Source organism: Chrysochloris asiatica, unplaced genomic scaffold (assembly GCF_000296735.1).
Source record: "Chrysochloris asiatica unplaced genomic scaffold, ChrAsi1.0 scaffold00147, whole genome shotgun sequence".
Lineage (NCBI taxonomy): Eukaryota > Metazoa > Chordata > Mammalia > Afrosoricida > Chrysochloridae > Chrysochloris > Chrysochloris asiatica.
The window spans coordinates 1,405,826-1,427,121 of NW_006408665.1; the positions used below are offsets into that span (position 1 = coordinate 1,405,826).

The 21,296-nt window shown below is 39.5% G+C and overlaps 2 protein-coding genes across 2 annotated transcripts in view; both read left to right on the plus strand.

Annotated features, from left to right (window-relative positions):
* The first annotated feature begins 149 nt into the window (after window positions 1-149).
* Window positions 150-13,547, plus strand: PHAX (phosphorylated adaptor for RNA export). Its single transcript, XM_006870675.1, has 5 exons — window positions 150-253; window positions 2,550-3,163; window positions 6,912-7,032; window positions 12,577-12,660; window positions 13,165-13,547. Exons 1-5 carry the CDS (start codon window positions 158-160, stop codon window positions 13,432-13,434), a joined length of 1,185 nt encoding a protein of 394 aa, XP_006870737.1. The 5' UTR covers window positions 150-157; the 3' UTR covers window positions 13,435-13,547.
* Window positions 13,548-17,299: 3,752 nt separating this feature from the next.
* LOC102819930 (chromosome unknown open reading frame, human C5orf48) overlaps window positions 17,300-21,296 on the plus strand; it is a 13,782-nt gene continuing 9,785 nt past the window's right edge. The window contains exons 1-2 of the mRNA XM_006870676.1: window positions 17,300-17,385; window positions 18,578-18,686. Coding sequence (XP_006870738.1) covers window positions 17,300-17,385; window positions 18,578-18,686 — 195 coding nt within the window. The remainder of the gene's footprint in view (window positions 17,386-18,577; window positions 18,687-21,296) is intronic.

Sequence of the window (21,296 nt, forward strand, 5' to 3'; positions counted from 1 at the left end):
CCGTCAGTCTTGACCTAAGAGGTGCGGTGGACGTCAATTAGCTTAGCCCGCGGGAATGAATCCCCGCGCGGGGGCATCCGAGGGCCCGCCGCAGGTCTGGTCTTCCGCCGCCCCGCCGGAAGTGCTTTCCCGGCACGCCGAGTCGCGCCACGATAAAATGGCGCACGAGGCTGGCGCAATGGAAGACGGGCAGCTTTCTGATTCGGATTCCGACATGACTGTCGCGCCCAGTGACAAGCTGCTGCAGATGCCGGTGAGTGTGAAGGGTATGTGTGTGATTCTGGGCCGGGAGCAGGGGTCTCGGTTGCTGTGAGGGTGAGGGGCGGACTGGCGCCCCTAGTCCAGGAACGCGGAGCCCTTGCTACTAGGAGCAGTGCTGGGCGGGGATGGCTGCGGCAGTGAGGGTGAGTGGCCTTCCGAGGTGCGCGGGGCGCGCGGAGCCCGCATTGCTCAGCACGGTGCAGGGTGACCGCTTTGGGCTAGGCGGGGCCCCCGGGCCTTGCAGTCGCTTGGAAGCGAGCATGTGATCGTTCCTCCTCCGCCGTCCCATATGCCGCTTTTCCTTTTATAAACTTAATGGGCTTCCCTACTCCAGCACCTCAGGATGGCCCCGGAGGGCAGATTTTACTGAAAATGTCGAAATCGAGGACGTCAGGAAAAGCTCTGGTGACAATTGTTAACAGTGCTCGGCTGCCAACAGAAAGGCCGGATGTTCGATCCCGCCAGCTTCGCTCGGAGAAAGATGGTGCTGTTGTTAAAGCGCCGTCGAGTTGATTCCGACGCATAGCGACCCTGTATAGGGTTTCCGAGGAGCAGCTGGTGAGCTTGAACTGCCGACTTTGCAGTGTAAACGGCTTTGCAGTCTGCTAAATATTGCAGTTTTGGAAAACGCTATGAAGCGGTTATAATCTACCCCATAGAGTCGCTACGAGTTGACTATGGATTTGGATTGGGAACATTAGTTGGAAGAGGCTCTGGCGCTCATTTCGTCAAATGTCTGCTCTTGAATAGATGAGACTGAGACACAGATGAAGCTCATTCCTCGCTCAGAAAGCTGATCTTCCGTTGTTGTTAATAAGTGCCATCAATGGATAATAGTTGGTTCCTATTCATAGGGACTTCGCATAGGGTTTCTGCTGGGTTTGAACTGCCGACTTACAATGAGCAGCCCAGAGTTTATACCACAGCGCCACATCAGGACTCCATATTCCCAGAGGACTTCCGTGGTGTTGTTTTTGTTAGGTGCTGCCCAGTTGGTTCTGACTCTTAGTGACCCTCAGCACAACAGAACAAAAAACCCTACCCTGCCTGCCTCATCCTCACAGTCGTTTTTAAGCTCCAGCCCATTGCTGCTGCCACTGTGCCAATCCATCTCAATGGGGGTCTTCCTCTTTTTCACTGACCCTGCACTTTACCACGCATGATGCCCTTCAGGGACTGGTCCCTCCTGATAGTATGTCCTAAGTATGGGAGAGAAGTCTCCCTATTCTTGTTTCTAAGGAGCATTCTAACACAGTGTGTGTTTTTGTGGCAGTCCGAAGTACTTTTAAAATTCTTAAAAAAAAAAAAAATTTCTTTCCCAGCATCATAACGCAATTGCATCAAATTCTTCTATGGTTTTCCTTATTCATTGTTTGTTGTCCATGTTTACGTGTATATTAGGCTGTTGAAGGAGCTCTGGCAGTGTAGTGGTTACAAATCGGGCTGTTAATCTCACGGTCAGCAGTTCTTAACTACCAGCTGTTCCATGGGAGAAAGATGAGGCATTCTGCTCCAGTGAAGATTCACAGCCTCGGAAACCCTGTACAGGGTCGCTATGAGTCCGAACGGACTTCACGGCACATAACAACAACATTAGGCTGTTGAAATTACCATAGCTTGGATAAGGAACATCTTAGCCCATTTATCATATTATTTATTGGCCAGTGGTGAGGATTTTTGTTTTCTTTACATTGAAGTGCAACACATATTGAAGACTGTGGTTTTGTGCTGGCTTTCCATTTTTAAGATGAGAGGTTTGTTTTGGTTGCTGTACAGGCTGCCCATGTTACAACTCTGGCGCCTGTATTGAGTGGCCTGCAGGAAGTTGTTTAGCCTTGCTGCCTTAGTTTCCCCATCTGTACACCACTAAAGATTCATTGGAGCACGCAAAAAACTACTGCCATTATTATGAGTGTTTGAAGATGGGTCAGTCTTGACCCATTTGGTGGAGCAAGGAGAACTAGTAACAGAGGGCTTCCAATCGTCTTAACTGTAGATTCTTATTCAGTGTATCTGGGATGGGAAGGCAAGTTCTCAGTAGGAGATCGAACCAAAATGAACTCATTTTAAGCCTAAGTACTGCATTTGCTGTGGAAATAAGAATTTGCGGCTTTAAAATTGGAAAATTCCTTGGGGAACTTTAAAAAGTAAGAATTAGATTGGTCCCAATGATGTTTTGAAGATTAGTACTGCTTTGAAATTCCAGTTCCTATATAATTTCATTTACTTATTCATAGCATAATAGAGCTGTAGTTTGTGGAATTGTTTGTATTTTCTTTCATTTACAGAAAGTTCTAGGTGGAGACATTGCAGCGAGACCCTTCCAGAATACAACGGCAGCATGTGCACCAGTATCACATTATCGAACTGTTACAAATGTGGATTCAAGCGAAGACAGTTTTTCTGATTCTGATGATGACAACTCTATTTGGAAGCGCAAGCGACAGAAGTGCTTTAATCCTCCTCCCAAACCAGAGCCATTTCAGTTTGGACAGAGCAGCCAGAAACCTAGTGCTGCTGGAGGAAAGAAGATTAACAACATATGGGGTGCTGTCTTGCAAGAGCAGAGTCAAGATGCAGTGGCCAGTGAACTTGGTATCTTGGGAATGGAGGGAACTATTGACAAAAGCAGACAATCTGAGACCTACAATTATTTGCTTGCTAGGAAACTTAAGAGGGAATCTGAAGAGCATACGAAAGAATTAGACAAAGAGCTAAATGAATATATGCATGGTGACAAAAAAAGGGAATCAAAGGAAGAGGAAAATGGGCAAGGTCATCTCAAAAGGAAACGACCTGTCAAAGAGAGACTAGGGACCAGACTAGAAATGAACTATAAAGGCCGATATGAGATCTCAGAGGAGGATTCTCAAGAGAAAGTGGCTGATGAAATTTCTTTCAGGTGAGCATTTAAATTTATCCTGCCAACGATCACTTGACCAAATGCCCTACATCTACATGAAGTAGAATGGTATTAAGTGCTGTCTTGTCAGCTCCAACTCATAGCAATCCTGTATAGGGTTTCCGAGGAGCAGCTGGTGGGTTTGAACTGCTAAACTAGTGATTTGCAGTCCAGTACTGATCCTATAGTGCCAAACCAGGAGTCCACAGAAAGTAGAATAGACTCCAAAATACACTAGTAAAGGTCTTTCTTGAGTCTTTATTTAAGGAATGAACTCTGGGCTTCCTTTATTATTCAAATACATTTGCATTTTATTTAATGTAGAACAGACATGATAGCATGAAAAGATGAACTTTTTAGCAAATCTTTCTGTTTAATGCCATAGAACTTTGGTTAAGTCATATCTTTTTAAATCATTTGGGTTTTGTTGTATTTAGTGTTTCAAGCATTGGCAACTTCTAGAAAACAACCTTATTGGAATATATTTTACATGGAGTCCTGGTGTGACGTACAATAAGTACTGGGCTGCTAACTGCAAGGTTGGCAGTTCAGGCTTACCAACTGCTCCTTGGGAACCTCATACAGGGTTGCTATGAATCGGAACCAACTTGACCACTTAACAACAATGATTTAATATGGAACAAAATTCACCCATTTTAACTACAAGTAGTCTCTGACTTAAGACTGTTCCATCCCAACAACTCTATCATAAGTTACTTCTGACATAGTCAAATACAAATTCAATCTATTTGCCTTTGGGAGTAGAAACATTACATTATAGATTTACATGTATAATACACACATGTGCATGCATGTTAAAATATGCACAAAATTTTATTCCAATAAATGAAGAGTTGGATAATGTTAGCATCTTGTCAGTTGTTATAATAACTCCACTTGTGGAAGGTTCTGGACCGTTTAGATTATTCCTAGGTATTGGGGTGATGTGTCTAATCAAAAAATTAATGAGTTGTCATTGTAGCCCTTTTCTTTTATTCTTCACGTTTGAGGTGACATCTCACAGCTTCCTGGCTCTGCTATCAGCTTTAGCAAAGACATCTGTATTTGGGTCTGTGTTTTCAAGTAACAAAAAGGCTCCTGATTTCGTTTTAGAAAGCTAAATTTATACAGCTATATAAGACGTTCACAAAAAAAAGTGACAGTTGTAAATACCAATTGTCATAACTTGAATGTGTTGTAAATCTGGGACTACCTTGTAAATAATTCATTGTTTTTTCATTTAAATTTACTGAATTACACAAGCATTATTGTAAATCAGTTTTAAAACATTTCAATCTCTCCAATAAGATTCCTTGGTTCTATTTTCAGTTAGTTTAAATTCCTGTTTCCTGCCCTGTTATTGTCTGACCCACAGCAACCCTGTATAGGATTTCCAAGAAGTGGCTTGTGAGTTCAAGCCACCAACCCTGCGGTTCAAACCAACCTTGCAGTCAAGAGCTTATCCTAAAGGGCCACACCAGGGCCTGCTCTAGGCAACCACTAATCAACTTTCTCTGTTTATTGCTTTGTTGGACATTTCATGTGGGGTCATCCCATGTGTGGTCTGTTGAATCTGGCTCCTCCAACTTTACATACTGTTTTTGAGGTGCTTCCATTCTGTTGCAGAAATCAGTAGGTTGTTTTGTTTGATTGCTGAATCATGTTCCATTGTTTGAATACACCATATTTTATATATTTTTAAGAAGTGTATATATGTATGTTCAACAGGTGGGCCTTAACACTTTCTGACTATTATGAATATTGCTGTTGTAAACTTTCATATACAGATCTTTGGACATGTTCAAAAAGGCTTCAAAAAGTTCATGAAAAAATGGAATTATGCTTTTTCCTATTCTGGGCATGCTGTGTATAGAGACATTTATAATGATCTAACATCTGACCTACCATCATATACTGTCTTAAAATATGTATCCTTTAACAAAACTAGGCTGTCCCAAATCGCTGCTAACAGAATTGTTTACCTTTATACCAAGGTTGGTACAGCACCAAAATTTACATGCAGTGTGTGCCCATTTGAGGGTCCATGTTATGAGACCTAAAGTTCTCATGAGGTTGTTCAAGACCAAACAAACATGTGCTAAATCCCTGATAGGAGGAGCAGAAAATTGTTGTGAAAGTGTTGAAGACATTAGCATAGTGTCAGAAAGCTAAATGAAAAATAATGAAGCTTATTTTAAAAATAACATGAAGCTTTTTAAATTTAATAACAAATGGCAGAAAGAAGGAAAATATGGTATTAAAAGATAACGGAATTTGCCCATGCACTTTCTTGAAGATCCCTCATTGTTTCTATTCTCCTGGGCAAATACCTAATAGTAGAATTGATTAGTATATGGAAAATTTATGAATCATGTATTATAACAAACTCAGGTTTAACTATGAAAGTTTTTGTTAGCTTTAAGTTACTAATAAATAGTATCACAGATTTGCAAGTAGATAATGGTTTAAGAGTAATGTGGCTGGTAGAAAAACAGGTGTTTCCTTTCCAGGCAAAGCTATCTCCTCCGACAGTCCTGGAGGAGATAGCTTTTTAAAAATACTGAGAGAGTTTGGAATTTGAGTGCTGGAAAGGAACTTAAAGAGTTTTTGTAAACCAAAGCCTTAGCTTTACAAATAAGGAGACCAAGGACTACTAGTTATGTGGCTTGCCCAAGGTCACAGATTTAATTCAGGTCAGACCTCGGGCTGAATTCTGGCCCCTTTGTCCTAATCTAGTGATCGCTCCACAATAATATACTGCCTTTTGTTGAGAAGATACAAAGTCTAGTTGTTGTAGTACCCTATATAGGGTTTCCAAGGAGCAACTGGTAAGTTTGAACAGCTGACCCAGCTGTCCAGTGCCTTATCCCACAGTGCTACACCAGGACTCCAAAGTCTAGTTGTTGTTGTTAAAGTGCCATCGAGTCAGTTCCGACCCATAGCGACCCTGTATAGGGTTTCCAGGGAGTGACTGGTGAGCTTGAACAGCCAACCTTGCAGTTCAAACGGCTTTGCAGTCTGGCGCATTAACCCACAGCGCCAGACCAGGACTCCAAAGTCTAGTTAGGGGACTGATAATACTTCTCCACTGTTAATTCTCCTTCATGGCATTAGAAGAGTTATAATTTAGGCTTCCTGTGTTTACTACCTCATAAGGAGTCCTGATGTGGCATTGTAGAATAAGTACTGGACCATAAGGACAATTTGAACTGCATGGTCAGAGTTTCAAATACATCAGCTTCTCCTTGGAAACCCTCTACAGAATCGATGTGAGTCACAACAGACTTGATGGCACTTAACAACAACAACAAAGACTGTAAAAGAATTAAATGAAATAGTGCATATAGTCTCTTAGAATTGTTTTTACCCCATAGTAAACCATCAGTATATTGTAGTTAATTAAGGTTTTTATTCTGATGCAGGAAGCTTATGAGGGAAAGATCCTATATCTTATTTTCAAGCTCCAGACATCTCTGGAGTTGGGAGAGCTACCTTTTTGGCGCAATCATGTGTTTGCTATTACGTTGTGCTGCTGTGGTTCATTTTATGTATTCTAAAAATCATATTAAAAAGCAGTTATATATACACTATGTCTTTTATCTAGGCTTCTGATAATTTGACAATTTGTGCACTTTTATTTTGACATACTGAAGACTTAGAAAAGCACATGTTATTAGAGTAGGATTTTGATGTTCCACGTTATTTAGCAAATAAAGAAGTTATTATTACGTTGTTTGTCCCATATCAGGTTACAAGAACCAAAGAAAGATCTGATCGCCCGAGTAGTAAGGATAATTGGGAACAAAAAGGCAATTGAGCTTCTGATGGAAACTGCTGAAGTTGAACAAAATGGCGGCCTTTTTGTAATGGTAAGTCTAACTGCTTCTTTGCTTCTGGTTTCATGTTTATCTTGTGATTTTTATTTTTTTTCCCCACAAAAGAAACTTGCCTCGGATTGTTGAATCTCTTTATCATAAATTATTAGAATGTTTCAGATTCAAATTGTTGAGAATGTTGCAAAACCGAAATGAGGGTTTGCCATCTGTCAATGTAGTAACCACAGAGATGGAGAGATCCAATCCAAGCTTTATTACCAGAAAGCCAGCAGTTTGGAGGACAGGGAGGATAATCTCTCAAGACTGTCCTGTCCTACACAAAGAGCAGGCACATTATATAGGGTAAGTTACAATTGATGTGTACTTAATCTATTTTAACATCAAGATAGCATTCTTTGGAAAAAGAAGGCAATAAACTTACTTAAGCATTCTATCTTTAGGGAAAAAGAAACAAATCAACAAACTTCCTCAAACATGGGCTTTAAGCATGACCTATTCTCCTTGTCCTGTTTCTTCTTCCAGGACTATATGGTCATTTCAGCTAATTTTTAAACTTCCTCATTTGCAGGGTCCTCAAGGAGCTTTGGTAGCGTAGTGATTACGAATCGGGCTGCAAACCGCAAGGTCAGCAGTTCAAAACTACCAGCTGTTCCACGGGAGAAAGATGGGGCTTTCTGCTCCTGTAAAGATTTACAGCCTTGGAAACCCTGTACGGCATTGCTGTGAGTCAGAAGGGACTCCACAGCACATAACCACCACCACCTTTTGAGACCTAATGACTAAACTGACTCCATTTTGTTTAGCTTGGATGCTATCAAAATCTTCATCAACAATAAAGAAAACTTCTGTATACTGGGTTTAAAAAGTTACTACTTTTCCTAGATAGGAGTCCTGATGTGGTGTTGTAGGATAAGCCCTGGACTGCTAAGTGCAAGGTTGGTGCTTCCTTGGAAACCTGATACAAGGTCACTGAACTGGAACTGACTCCAGGATCCTTAAACCACAACATATGTACATAAATTGTAGTCTGTTAATACGCGTCAGCAACATACCTCTTATATGACTTACTTAGATAGACTTAGAAATGTTTAGCACAGGAGACCCTAGAGAGGGACCTTGGAAATTCAGGTTTTGCAAGTATGGGTATTGAGTTCTGGTTTTGTGGCTCATTAGCTGTAAGATTTGTCTAAATTATTTAACTTCTTGGAACCTCTGTTTCCTCAGCTGTGAAATAAGGAATCATCCTGTGTTGAATAAGGTTTGGATGAGATAATGCTTGTAAAGCACATATCACAGTGCCAAGTTGTGAATGTAAGTGCTACTGTGGTTCATTGTATGCATTCTGAGAGCCTACCAAAACCTTATTAAAAAGCAGATATGTTGTTGTTAAGTGCTGTAGAGTCGATTCCTACCCATAGCGACCCTATACAGTGTTTTTGAGGTTGTAAATCTTTACAGGAGCAGAAAGTCTCATCTTTCTTCCGCGGAGCGGCTGGTAGTTTCGAACTGCTGACCTTAAGGTTCGCAGCCCAATTCGTAACCACTATGCTGTATTTATAGTACTAAAATTTCAAGGATTATGGGGATGAATAGGAAAAAAAATATGTCTATAAAGACTTCTGGGAATGGGGAGGCAAGTTGGGGTGGGGGGAGTTATGAAACACTGTTTAACTCCAATGTAGGAACAACAACATTCTTAGAATGGCCAAAACACACACTCGTCTGGCTTGGGCCAGACCACAGGCAATAGCAGTTTGTCCCATGTCTTGCAGATTTTATTTAATTGCACATTTATAGGGTGAGGAGGAACTTTGAACCGTTTCCTTCTTACTCATTAATCTGAATAATAGTTGTTGATAAGTGCCCAGGTTCCCACTCATAGTGACCCTGTATAGGGTTTCAGATGAGTAGCTGGTGAGTTTTAACTGCCCACCTTGCTGTTCGACCTGACCTTGAGGTCCAGGGTCCAACAGCACCACACTAGGAGTAGATCACTTTTATGCTGTGGAAATAGGAAGGAAACCAGTTAGAACTGACAGTCTTGACTGAGGAAACTGTCAGTGAATATGTAAATTACAGAAGTCAAAGCAAATGGTACCAACAAAACAAATGACATTAGTCATGAATGCAGTGATGTCCTGTTTCTGCCACTCTTAAGGTATTTTGATTGTCCTTTTGTTGAGCACAAAATGATAGATTCTTCAATATTTTAACCACTAACCAGTTGCTGTCAAGTCACTTCTGACTCACAGTGATCTCATGTGTGTCAAAGTAGAACTGTGCCTCACAGGGTTATCTGTGTGGAAGTGCAGCTTCAGTCCTTTGTTCCAAGGTGCCTCAGGTGAAGTCAAACCTCCCACACGGACTCCATTGGTATTTAATGTAGTAATAATAAAACTTTACATGCCAGTTCTTGTTGTTAAGTGCCATTGACACATTTGGTTTTCACCCATAACAACCCTGTATAGAATTTCCGAAGGGCAGCTGCTGAATTTGAGCTGCCGTCCTTGCGGTTCAAGTTAACTTTATAGTTCAGCACATTCACCCACAGTGCTATACCAGGACTCTTTATATTCCAGTAAGTCAGCATGAATCTACTGCTTGTAAATTAGTCCAAATTCACTCTTTTGATAAGTTTTCTTTCCCCCTTGAACAGTTCTTTATGGAGTGCCTGTGAGTATCTAACAAAAGGGAGGTTTCATTGTTGTTTGGGATGGAGGGTTAGTGTCTATAAACAATAAAGACAGCAAATAACTTACCTCATGTTAAATGCACTGCTATGGTGTCATTCCTTAGAAGGTGTTAACTTCTGAGACAACAAAAATTGATCCAGGTGTGGAGGTACAGAGAGGAGAGAGGAGGTCATTGTACTTAAACCGGAGTGATCAGGTTAGAGTATATTGAGAAAGTGCTGACTGAAGCAAAGCCTTGAAGAAGGTGAAGCAGTGAGCAGTGCAGGAATAGCAGAGCATACAGAAGGAAAAGCTGTTATTGAAGTGAGCCACGCATGGTAGGGCTGGATGAGAGGGAAGTGATGATCTGAGGCACTTGCCTCAGGGAACTTATAAAGAGGTTCCCAAGATGTAATAATTAAGATAAGTAGCATTTTTATGCAATAGTTAAAAAATCAGAATCAATGTAAGAAAATCCATAATGAACAAAATATGAAATGAAAAACGACCTGCAACCCTGCCCATTGCACGCAGGGTTATAGTCTTCACACTAGATCCTAGCCTGGTGTCTGGTGTGAACCAGGGGTCAGTGTGGCTGGAGCAGTGCTTGAGAGAGAGAGTGTGTGTATGTGTGTGTGTGTGTGTGTGTGTGTGGCGGGAGGGGAGGATGTTCAGAGAGGTAATGTGAGGCCAGGTCTAGTGAGGACTCTCTTGTCCTGTGTGTCCGTGAGGGGTGGGGTGGCAAAGGTCAGTTGTTTCAGTGCCAGGCATCTTTTTAAAAGGATGGCTAGAGGCCATCGGATGAAACTTTTGATTGTGTAGCACTACTCATTGGATTTTGTTTTTGTTAGCCATTTTCTGGAGTTGGATGTTTGCTTTAAATGAAATAGTGCTTGGGGGATTGTGTGCACGTCAGAAGTGCATTTCATTCTGGCTGCTGTGATGAGAGGAGACTGGGATCAAGGGTAGAAGCAGGAGAAAACCACTTCAGGAGGCTGGTGCAGATCCAGGCAAAGGAAGATGGTGGCTCTAACCACTGGGGCTGTGAAAGGGGTTCAGATTTCTGAATGTTTGTAGAAGATAGAAACAACAGGATTTCCTGATGGATTCAATGGAGGAAGCAAGAAAAGAAAGTGTTAGGGTGATGGTCACAGTTTCTTTCCAAGGTTTTTGGTCAGCTTAAAGAGCAATATCCAAAGATGAAGAGGCCCAGACATCTATTTGACATGAAATGGTATGTAACAGAGTTTTTTCTTTGAAGTTTTTGTTGTGAGGTTTACATGGGAGAACATCAGCTTTACACTCATCCGGTCGTATTTCGTTTCATTGCAATGATTACAATCCCTTCACTGCATCATCAAATAACCAAAGGGTACATCACACAGGCCCGCTCCCCGGACGCAAGTACACAGCCCTTCTCCCTCCCTGAGTCCAGTGTTCCTAGCTGCTCCATCTGTCCATGTCATCGTCTCTGTCTCCATGTACAGATTAAAAAAAAAAAAATTATTATAAACTGGTTTGTACATCAGAATCCCATTTCTGCCAGGAGAAAGAGGCTTTTAAAAAATGAATTATATATAAAAAGAAAAGTGTTAAGTGCTATCAAGTTGGTTCTGACTCATAGTGACCCTGTATATGGTTTACAAGGAATGGCTGATGGGTTTGAACTGCCAACCTTGCAGTTCAAACCGACCTCATAGTCCAGTGCTTATCCTGCTGTTCCATACCAGGATTCCAAAAAGGAAAATTGTGTATGCCAAAATGTAACCTATAACCAGTGGGATTATGGGAGTTTCCTTCTTTCTTTTTTGCCTATCTTATTTTGCTACTTTTCTCTGCAATGGCTTGTTTGTTGTTAAGTGCCTTCGAGTTGGTTCTGACCCATAGCGACCCTGTATAAGGTTTCTGAGGAGTGACTCATAAGCTTAAACCGCCATTCTTGCATTTCAAATGGCTTTGCAGTCTGGTACATTAACCCACATTGCCATCTCAAATAAATGGAAAATGTATATTCACTGATTTTTTTTTCTGGTTTTGAAATTTCAATTGAATAGTTAACACATTCATATAATTCAGAAAGAATCAAGAGTATGCTGTAAAAAGTTATCCCCCTCCTCCAGCCATCTAAACCTCCCCTTCTTTTTTTATGCAAATCGTAATATACTGTGTACACTCTGTTGTATCTTGTATACTCTATTGTATCTTGGCGGTCATTTCATATAAGAACCTCTTCAGTCTTTTTAATAATGTTTTTATATTAAATTCCCATATGTGTTGGCTAATTTCTGGATTTCCTGTTCTGCTCCGTTGGTCATTCTAGTTTTAGCTCAAAAGTATAGTTTTCGTTATTGAGGACTTTATGATATGTTTTCACATCTTGTAGATTTTCTTTTATCAGATGGTAGAGCGAAGCAGAAAATTGGGTCATTTATTCATACTGTTCGAAGTCCTGGTGTGTCACTGTAGGATTAGCATTGGACTGTTAATCACAAGCTTGGTTCAAACCCACCAGCTGCTACTTGGAAGCACTATACTGGGTCTCTATGAGTTGGAACCAACTCACAGCACAACAATTACTCATATTAATCACTTGAGCTGGATTGCTAGTGCCTCTTTGTTACTATGTAGATTTTACAGATCACAGAATTTGAAAGTTGAAAAAGATACAAGACCACTTTTTTCAGAAACCTTAATTTTGTAGATGAAATCAAAACTAATAATTTTCTCATGATACCCATTTTATAAGGATCAAAATCAGAATTGAGCTTTAAATTTGTTATTTGCCTACCTCCTTAGGCCTGTTCTAATGTCTGAACCATTTCTCTGTCTAGAAGTGGTTGTGACCATACATGTGAAGAGTCTATACAGATTAATTTTTTTTTTTTTAATTCCTTCTTGTTTGTAGAATGGTAGTCGAAGAAGAACACCAGGTGGAGTTTTTCTGAATCTCCTGAAAAACACTCCTACTATCAGTGAGGAACAAATTAAGGTAAAAATGATAATACTCCTGCCTTTTGAAATTCATTATAATTTGGCTTCCACTCTGCTTCTCTCTCTTTAATTTCAACTGATCCCCTTCACATACTCTGCCTTAAATGAACTTTCGTCATTGTGTCATATCAAGTAAACCTTGTGCCTTCTTCATTTGCAGTTCATCTCTTGGACTCTGTGTCTCATTTGTAAAATGAACCTAATCATATTTGCTTAGTTGTTTTGAGAAATGGTGATAAAGAATGTAAAGATCTTGCCTTGTAATATTTTTTTGTTTGTTTTTATTGTGGATTGAGTGAAAGTTTTCAGGGCACATCATCGGTTTCACATTCAAACATTCATATACCTTGTTTCATTACATTGATTATAATCCCCTCCACATACCATCAGTTAACAGAGTTTCTCTATATCCTCTTTAGCTTTTTTTTTTTTTGGGGGGGGGGAGTTGTAATATATTTTTAATAAGTGGTATTTATTTATTAAAGTTGCTCATTTATTATAGGACATTTTCTACATTGAAAACCAAAAGGAATATGAAAATAAAAAAGCTGCTAGGAAGAGGAGAACACAAGTGTTGGGAAAAAAGATGAAACAAGCTATTAAAAGTCTAAATTTTCAAGAAGATGATGATACATCACGAGAAACATTTGCAAGTGATACAAACGAGGCTCTGGCCTCTCTCGATGAGTCACAGGAAGGACATGGAGAAAGAAAGTTGGATTCAGAGGAAGCGATTGAGGTTGATCATTCTTATGATATAGATATCTTTTGATGATTTAGACATTTTGGACATTTGGACAAATAAATAAGCCTTTTTAAAATAACATTGTAATAATAACTTCCTACTATGAATGCTCTGTTGTACTTTGCACTGAAAATCTGGAGGGTGAGAGATTGTTTTCTTGTTTGAAGTGAAAATGAGTATATAGGAAGATGAGTGACTGACTGACAGAAACACTTAACAACATCTCGTATCTGACAAAACACTCTAAAATATATGGTAAAGGATTTAATTTCTCAGGCTCATGCATGTGTTAATTATGAATATCACTACTTGATCATCTTTTTTTTTTTTTATTAAGCGATGCCATAGCATTCAACAATTTGTTTGTTTGTTTCTTTTGGCTTATCTTTGCATTGACTAATTGGTTTCAAAACATTCCACTAAAAGATCCTCTGTGGGACACTCAGGAGCCCTGTGATCGAAGGATTGAACACTAGGCTGCTAAGGTGCGTTGGCAGTTCAGACCCACCCAGTCGCTCCAGGGGAGAAAGACCTTGCCATTTGCTATAAAGATTATAGGCTAGAAAACCTGATGAGGCAGATTTACTCTGTCACATGGGACTGCCGTGGATCAAAACTTGACTCACCTAAATAATGAAACAAAGTTAAGCTATTTTAAATGCGTTCAAATTTAGGTTTTCTGTATTCTAAGAACTTTAAGGCCATTTTAAGGTTAGACACTGAAAATATGGTTATACTGATGACTTTTCCCACTGTTTGTTTGGTCAGGAGTAAATAAATGTTAGCTTTTTAAATAAATATTAGTTCTTTGACTTTGTTTTTGACTTCTTATTAACTTGGTCATGTGATCCATAAGTACTGACTATGATCTAAAGCTGTGTATTACCATGGCTTTTTAAACATCTTCCAGTGGTAGTCTGCCTAGGACTGTAAAAACTGATGTGAAGGAAGTTGGATACTGACAATGATCATATCTGCATGAAGCTTTAAATTTAAAATCTTTATTAATGACAAAAATTAAGGTAGTTTACTTAAGAGATGACACTAGTTTACACAACGTTTTAAACAAAATATGTAGAAAGCAATTAGAAACTAACCTTTACAGATTTACACGGTCATTAAAGTTGAACCTAATTGGGAAAAGTAAGGAACAATGGTTATTGGTTGCTTTTTCATTTATAAAGAATGAAAAAATAAATTGGGTTTTGGGCATTCATTAAAGAGCTTCAAGTGATTATTTTTTAATGTCAAGGATTTTTTTATGAGATTACTGTAACCAAGGGGAGAAAATATTTCAATAGGTAACTGGATATAGCATTTAATTGAAGTTATGAATGATTGTTAATCGTACATCAAGAAAGAAAATACTTGAAAATGTAAATGCCACACGTGGTTGTAAGTATTGCCAGTTTTTCTAGTAAAAGTTAAGGTTTTTGTAGGGTAATAATGCCTGAGGTTACTTTGTCTACATTAAATGAATCTTACACCCCTTCCCTCCTGGTTCTTTTTGGTCAATAGTTGTGGTTCCTTAGCATTTGTAAACCACACAGAATCTTGACTTGGATTGCATACTTGCATTTTTAAGGATCTTTAAAATTTTATCTTTATTAAAATTACTCTTCCCTCAATCTTTCTCTGTAACTCTAGGAAGTACCTTTACATACCATTCCCACGTGTTCAGTTAATAAACCTCTGTTATTGAGTCAGTTCAACTCAGAGCCACCCTATTCTATAGGCTTTCTAGACTAAGTCTCTACAGTAGGGGTGGGAGACACCAGGCCCACTGGCCATGTAAGTCTTGTGAAATCATTGGGTCTGACCCTGACAAGGCAACCGCAGTTCAGGCCATCACATTGGTGGTGGTGGTGGTGGTGGTGGTGGTGGTGGTGGTGGTGGTGGTGGTGATGTGCCATGGAGTCAGTACCAACTCAGTGACCCTGTGTAGGATTTATAGGTAAATCTTTACAAGAGCAGAAAGCCTCATCTTTCTCTCATGGAACGGCTAGTAGTTTTATTAGCAGCCAAATTTGTAACCACTATAAGGAGCTCTGGTAGCGTAGTGGTTACGAATCGGGCCGCGAACCGCAAGGTCAGCAGTTCGAAACTACCAGCTTTTCTGCGGGAGAAAGATGAGGCTTTCTGCTCCCGTAAAGATTCACAGCCTTGGAAACCCTGTACAGGAGGGTTGCTATGAGTCATAACAACAACAACAACAACACTACCAGGGGAGTTTTGGTGTGGTGCTTTGGGTTAATGTGCCAGACTGCTAAGCTGTTTGAACTGCAAGGTCAGTGGTTCAAGCTTACCATCACTCCTTGGAAACCCTATATAGGGTCACTATGGTTCAGAACTGACTCAATGGCATTTAACAACAACACTACCAGAGTTCCTTAGCTATCACGTTAAATGCCATTAAGTCAGTTCTGATTCATAGTGACCCTATATAGGGTTTCCAAGGAGCGGCTGGTGAGCTTGAACAGCTGACCTTGCAGTTTAAATAGACGTTGCAGTCTAGCACATTAACCCACAGTGCTACACCAGGACAACTTTAAGGCTGAGTTAATTGTTTGATCAAATACATCAGGCTAATCTTTTAATTAATAATTTTGTATGGCCCATGAGTGATATTATAAATTATGGCAGAAATAAGGTTTCCCACCCTGCTCTACATTAACAGAAAATCTCATCTTTCTCCTACAGAGTGGTTGGTGGGTTTGAACCACCAGCCTCACACTTAGAAACCCAAGCCCTAACTCATAGTGCTGTCAGAACTCATTCATTTATGCTAAACCAGAGTTATTTTACAGAAGTTCTTCCTCCTTTGTTGTTAAGTGCTGTCAAATCAATTCTGAGTCATAATGACCCTGTATAGAATTTCCAAGGAGCAGCTGGTATGTTTGAACTGACCTTGTTTACAGCTCAGTGCTTCTCCTACAGCACCACATAGGCCTAACGTTTCCTACTAGCTACTTAGGATTTACTCTGATCAGTTTTCCACCTTTCTATCATGGTAACATTAAGTGCTAATTCTCGCGCTTAGCTTTTCTTTATTAAAATAAGTTCATTATAAGATTCTACAATATGCATAACCCATTTTAATAAAAGGTTGGCTTGATTAGGGCTTAGGCAAGTTTATACTTTTATACTCTTAGGATTTACACTCTTCACGTGTGTATCTGATAGGATGTATACCATGTACAATATTGAAAATAGAAAAGTTATAGTGGCAAATAGGGAATGTTAATATGAAATGATTATTGGTGGGTAAGGAACTCTGGTAGCGTAGTGGTTACGAATCGGGCTGTGAACCGGAAGGTCAGCAGTTCGAAACTACCAACTGCTCCGCGGGAGAAAGATGAGGCGATCTGCTCCCGTAAAGATTTATAGCCTCGGAAACCCTATTCAGGGTCGCTATGGGTCGAAACCGACTCGACGGCACTTAACAACAACAACAACAACAATAGTTACTTAGCCTAACATTTTCTAGCACGTTTGTGTCAAATTTGTAAAACATCTCCATTTTTTAACGGCTATAAGAATGATAACAAGAATTAGCTTCCTGTAATGAAACTTATCTTCTAGTGTGATGCTGTAGGATAAGCACTGGGCCACAAGGTTGGCAGTTCAAACTTACCAGCCGTTCCTCAGAAACCCTTTTCATGGTTGCTGTGAGTCAAAACTTAACAACAATGTAAGAATGATTATGAGTTCAAAAAGAGGAAAGAAAACCAATAAAAATAACTCTGAACTTGGGCCTCTTGAACTGCTATTGTTAATGTATCTGCTAAGGGTTGCTATGAAGTTAGCAAAACATTACATCAGAAACAGCAATGTCATAATTAGGCTATTGAGTTAGTGAAGTTTAGATGAGAGTTCTGTCATTGCTGCAGTTATGGCTTCAGGAAAAGACACGTGTCCAACTTTACCAAAACTCACCAATAGCTGCTCTGATGAGACCTCATACAAGGTACCTTATAAGTGAGTATTTCAAATAAAGATTTAAAGGTTTTGGGTTTTAGGTTCTGGGTGTTTTGCAGTTTAGGTGATGATAATTTTGCATATCCTCTTGGCACTTATAAAGAAAGCTTTATGTTCTAGAGGAGGGGTGGGGAACCATTTTTCTGCCAAAATGTATAACCGTTCACAAGTCATACAAAATTATCAACTTAAAAATTATCCTGCTGTATTTAGTCAAAAATTTGTGGAGTCTTGGTGTGGCGCTGTGGGTTAATGCACCAGACAGCAAAGCCATTTGGACTGCAAGGTCGGCGGTTCAAGCTCAACAGCTGCTTCTCGGAAACCCTATATAGGGTTGCTATGGGTCGTAACTGACTCAACAACACTTAACAAAAACAATGTGATGGCTAGAGTGCTGGTGTGGTGCTGTGGGCTAATAAGCTGTACTATAAAGTTGGTTTGAACCACAAGGACAGCAGTTCAAGCTTACCAGCTGCTCCTTGGAAACCCTATAGAGGGTTGCTAAGAGGCATCACACGACAACACTTAACAACAACAATAATGTGATGTCTGGGCTCCTGGTGTAGTGCTGTAGGATAAGCACTGGGCTTCGAACCACAAAGTAGGCTGTTAAAACCCACTAGCTGCTCCTCAGAAACCTGTACAGGATCGCTATGAGTCGGAACAGACTCGATGGCATTAACAATAACAACAACAGTGTGATGGCTGGAACTGCGGTTGCCTTGGCAGGGACAAACCAAATGATCTCATGGGCCTTATATGATCTGTAGGGTGGATGTTCCCACCCCTGTTCTAGAGAAAACATAAATGAGCAGGGAAAGCAAGACTATACAGTATATTCTCAATTTAGTTACCAAAGTTTTGTGACTGGTCAGGTTTCGTAGGCCTGAAGCAAAATACGGTGTGCCACCTCCTCCCTAAAGATCTGGTTGAAATGAACATGGTGGGCAATTTGTAAAGGACAGCATATAGTTGGAAATACAAATACCAAGCCCTTGGTCTTGGCTCTGGGTAATTGTGATTTAATGGTTTGATTATGTATTTGGTAAACTTCAAACACTGGCTCTCTGTCATGCAGTTACAGTGGGGCCCAAACCAAGGACAGAACACTGTCACCTTCTTAACCTTACAACAATGCTCAAATGATTTTGTTCATCTCAAAAGACATGCTTCTTATTTTACTCATCTTCAGGTATACTGATGTTCACTTGCCACGGTTTTCATTAAAACAAGGGATGATTCCAAGACATTATGTTATGCCTTGGAAGGAAAGTATGAAATTCAGGAGTATGAATATAAAGGTATGTTTCCATATATACTTAGAATAAAAAAGTCTATACCATTGGATATATCCATAAATAGATATGTAAATACACAAAAACTATTTTGATGTATTTTCACAAACTTACAAACAGTTAAATAGCAATGCATTCAAATAGTTAGAAATGTAAAATAAATTTACCAAAGGTTTTCATAACTATTGATCAACCTTTTTCTCCACTTCATTCCAACTAGCACTGGATGTTTGTAAAGAGCTCAAGCAGAAGCAGGTACCATTAACATTAAAGCTACAGTACAGAGCATGTGTTTTTTTTTTTTTTTTTTTTTTTTTAATGTTTTATTGTGAATTATATGATAGTACATCGGAGAACATTAGTTTTACATTCATCTATGGTATATCGTTTTATTGCCATGGTTACAATCCCCTCCATGCATCATCAGCCAACCAAAGGATATACCCTACAAACCTGCCCCCCGGTCGTCAGCACACAGCCCCTCTCCCTCTCTGTGTCTGAAGTCCCCAGATGCAGAGCATGCATTTTTAAAGCTGTATTGCCTGTGCAAGTAGAAAGCCATGGGAACGATATGGCTAGATTTACAGATAGGACTGTTGCTCATTCAGTACTCACACTCGGTCAGTAGCTTCAGTACATTTTCTAAATTCAGATTCACCATTTTTCTTAAAAGGTTAAGTGTTTATTTAAAGGAGAATATATGGAAATAATCTGACTAAGAGATTTCAAGTTATGATGCTTACTAAGAAATGTGTTTAACTGATTTGCAAGATTCCAGTGGTTAAGCAATTAATCTTGAATAAAAACGTACCTTGCTATTTCATACCACTAGGAGAGCTAAGATATAAAAATAAATGCTGACAAGGATGTTGGGAAATCAGAACCCAATCTTGTGGGAATGCAAAATGGTAAAGATTGTGAAAAACAGTCACAGTGAAAAAGGTAAAGTCAATACTGATATCCTAATGGTGGTTCCTCAAAAAGCTAAAAATAGAGCTATCATATAACCCAGCAATTCCACTCCTAGGTGTATATCCAAAAGACTTGAAAGCAGAGACTCAAAAAGAGGCTTATACACAAATGTTCACTGTAGCACTAGTGAAAACAGTCAAAAGGTAGATGAAATGTAGTACATGTATATAATGGAAAACTACTCAGCCAATAGGAGAAATGAAGTCTTGATACATGCTATGGTATGGATGAAGCTTGACGTTATGCTGAATGAAATAAGCCAACCACAGAAGGACAGATACTGTATAAGCTCATTTATATAAAAAGACAAGAAAAGGCAAATACATAGAGACCACAGTTTACTAGTGGTTGGCTACCAGGGGTAAAGAGTCCTGGCATGGCACTGTAGGATAAATACTAGACTGAAAGGTCAGTTTGAGTCACAAGGTCAGCGGTTCTTGGAAACTGTACACAGGGTCCCTATGAGTTGGAACTGACTCCATGGTGCTTAACTTAACAATAGCACCATGGGTAAGAGATAGGGAGACAAGGAGATTAATAGTGATGGGAAAATGTCACTGATGAAGAGTAGGACTATACAACAGATGATTATAATTGTCAATAAATTGTACAAGTATAGCGAATTGGCAAAAGTTGTATGACAGATGTTTACAACAATGACAAAAACTAGTAGCTGCCAAGGTTGCATATTTGTAATCAAGCAATTCAGAGGTTTAGTTTCTTGATTTAGAGGTTTAGGGTCATGGATTCATGCACATTCCAGTTAATTAGACTGATATGTTTAGTGTTTCTGTTCTGCCTCCTTGTGTGTTATGTAGTGCCTGGGATCTTAAAAGCCTGCAAGTATCCATTCAAGGCACACAAAAATTGGTCTCTACTCTCCTAGAACAATGGGAGAGTCAGGAATAGGAAGAAGTATGTAATATGTAGCTAACTGCTTCCATGAGCAACTGTTTCTTTGCCATGAAAGCAGAAGAAATAAATGATTCCCAGCTATCATTAACTGAACAATTTACAAGAGTCCATAGAAGAATACTGATCAAAGAGTGGTGGGAGGAATACAGAACAGAATCTCAAATTCTCATGGAAACTAGACTTTCTGGAGCCATTGAGGGTGAATGAAGCCCAGAAACTATTGTCCTGAGATAATCTTTAAACCTTAAACCAAAACTATCCCCTGCTGAGATAATCTTTAAACCTTAAACCAAAACTATCCCCTGAGGTCATCTTAAAAATGAACGGTAGTTTAGTTTAACTAGTTTAAAAAAAAAAAAAAAAAAGCCTGCATTGAGCATTATTCTCTTTTAAGAACTATTTGTATGGAATCAAATTCACAATGGCAATGTGAAAGATTAGGTAGCAACCTTAGAAGGCAGTGAGTTTATGTTAGTGAGGGAGGAAGGAACGACCCAGAAACAGAGGATGAGAATGGTTGCACAATTTGGAGAATGTAACCAATGGCATTAAATTATACATATAGAAACTCTTGAGTTGGTGTATGTTTAGCTGTGTATATTCTTGTCAGTAAAATAATAGATATCTACTTGCTAAGATTGTTGTTGTTAGGTGCCATTGAGTTGTAACCCTATACACAACAGAACATAACACTGCCTGATCCTGGACCAACCTCACAATTGTTGCCAC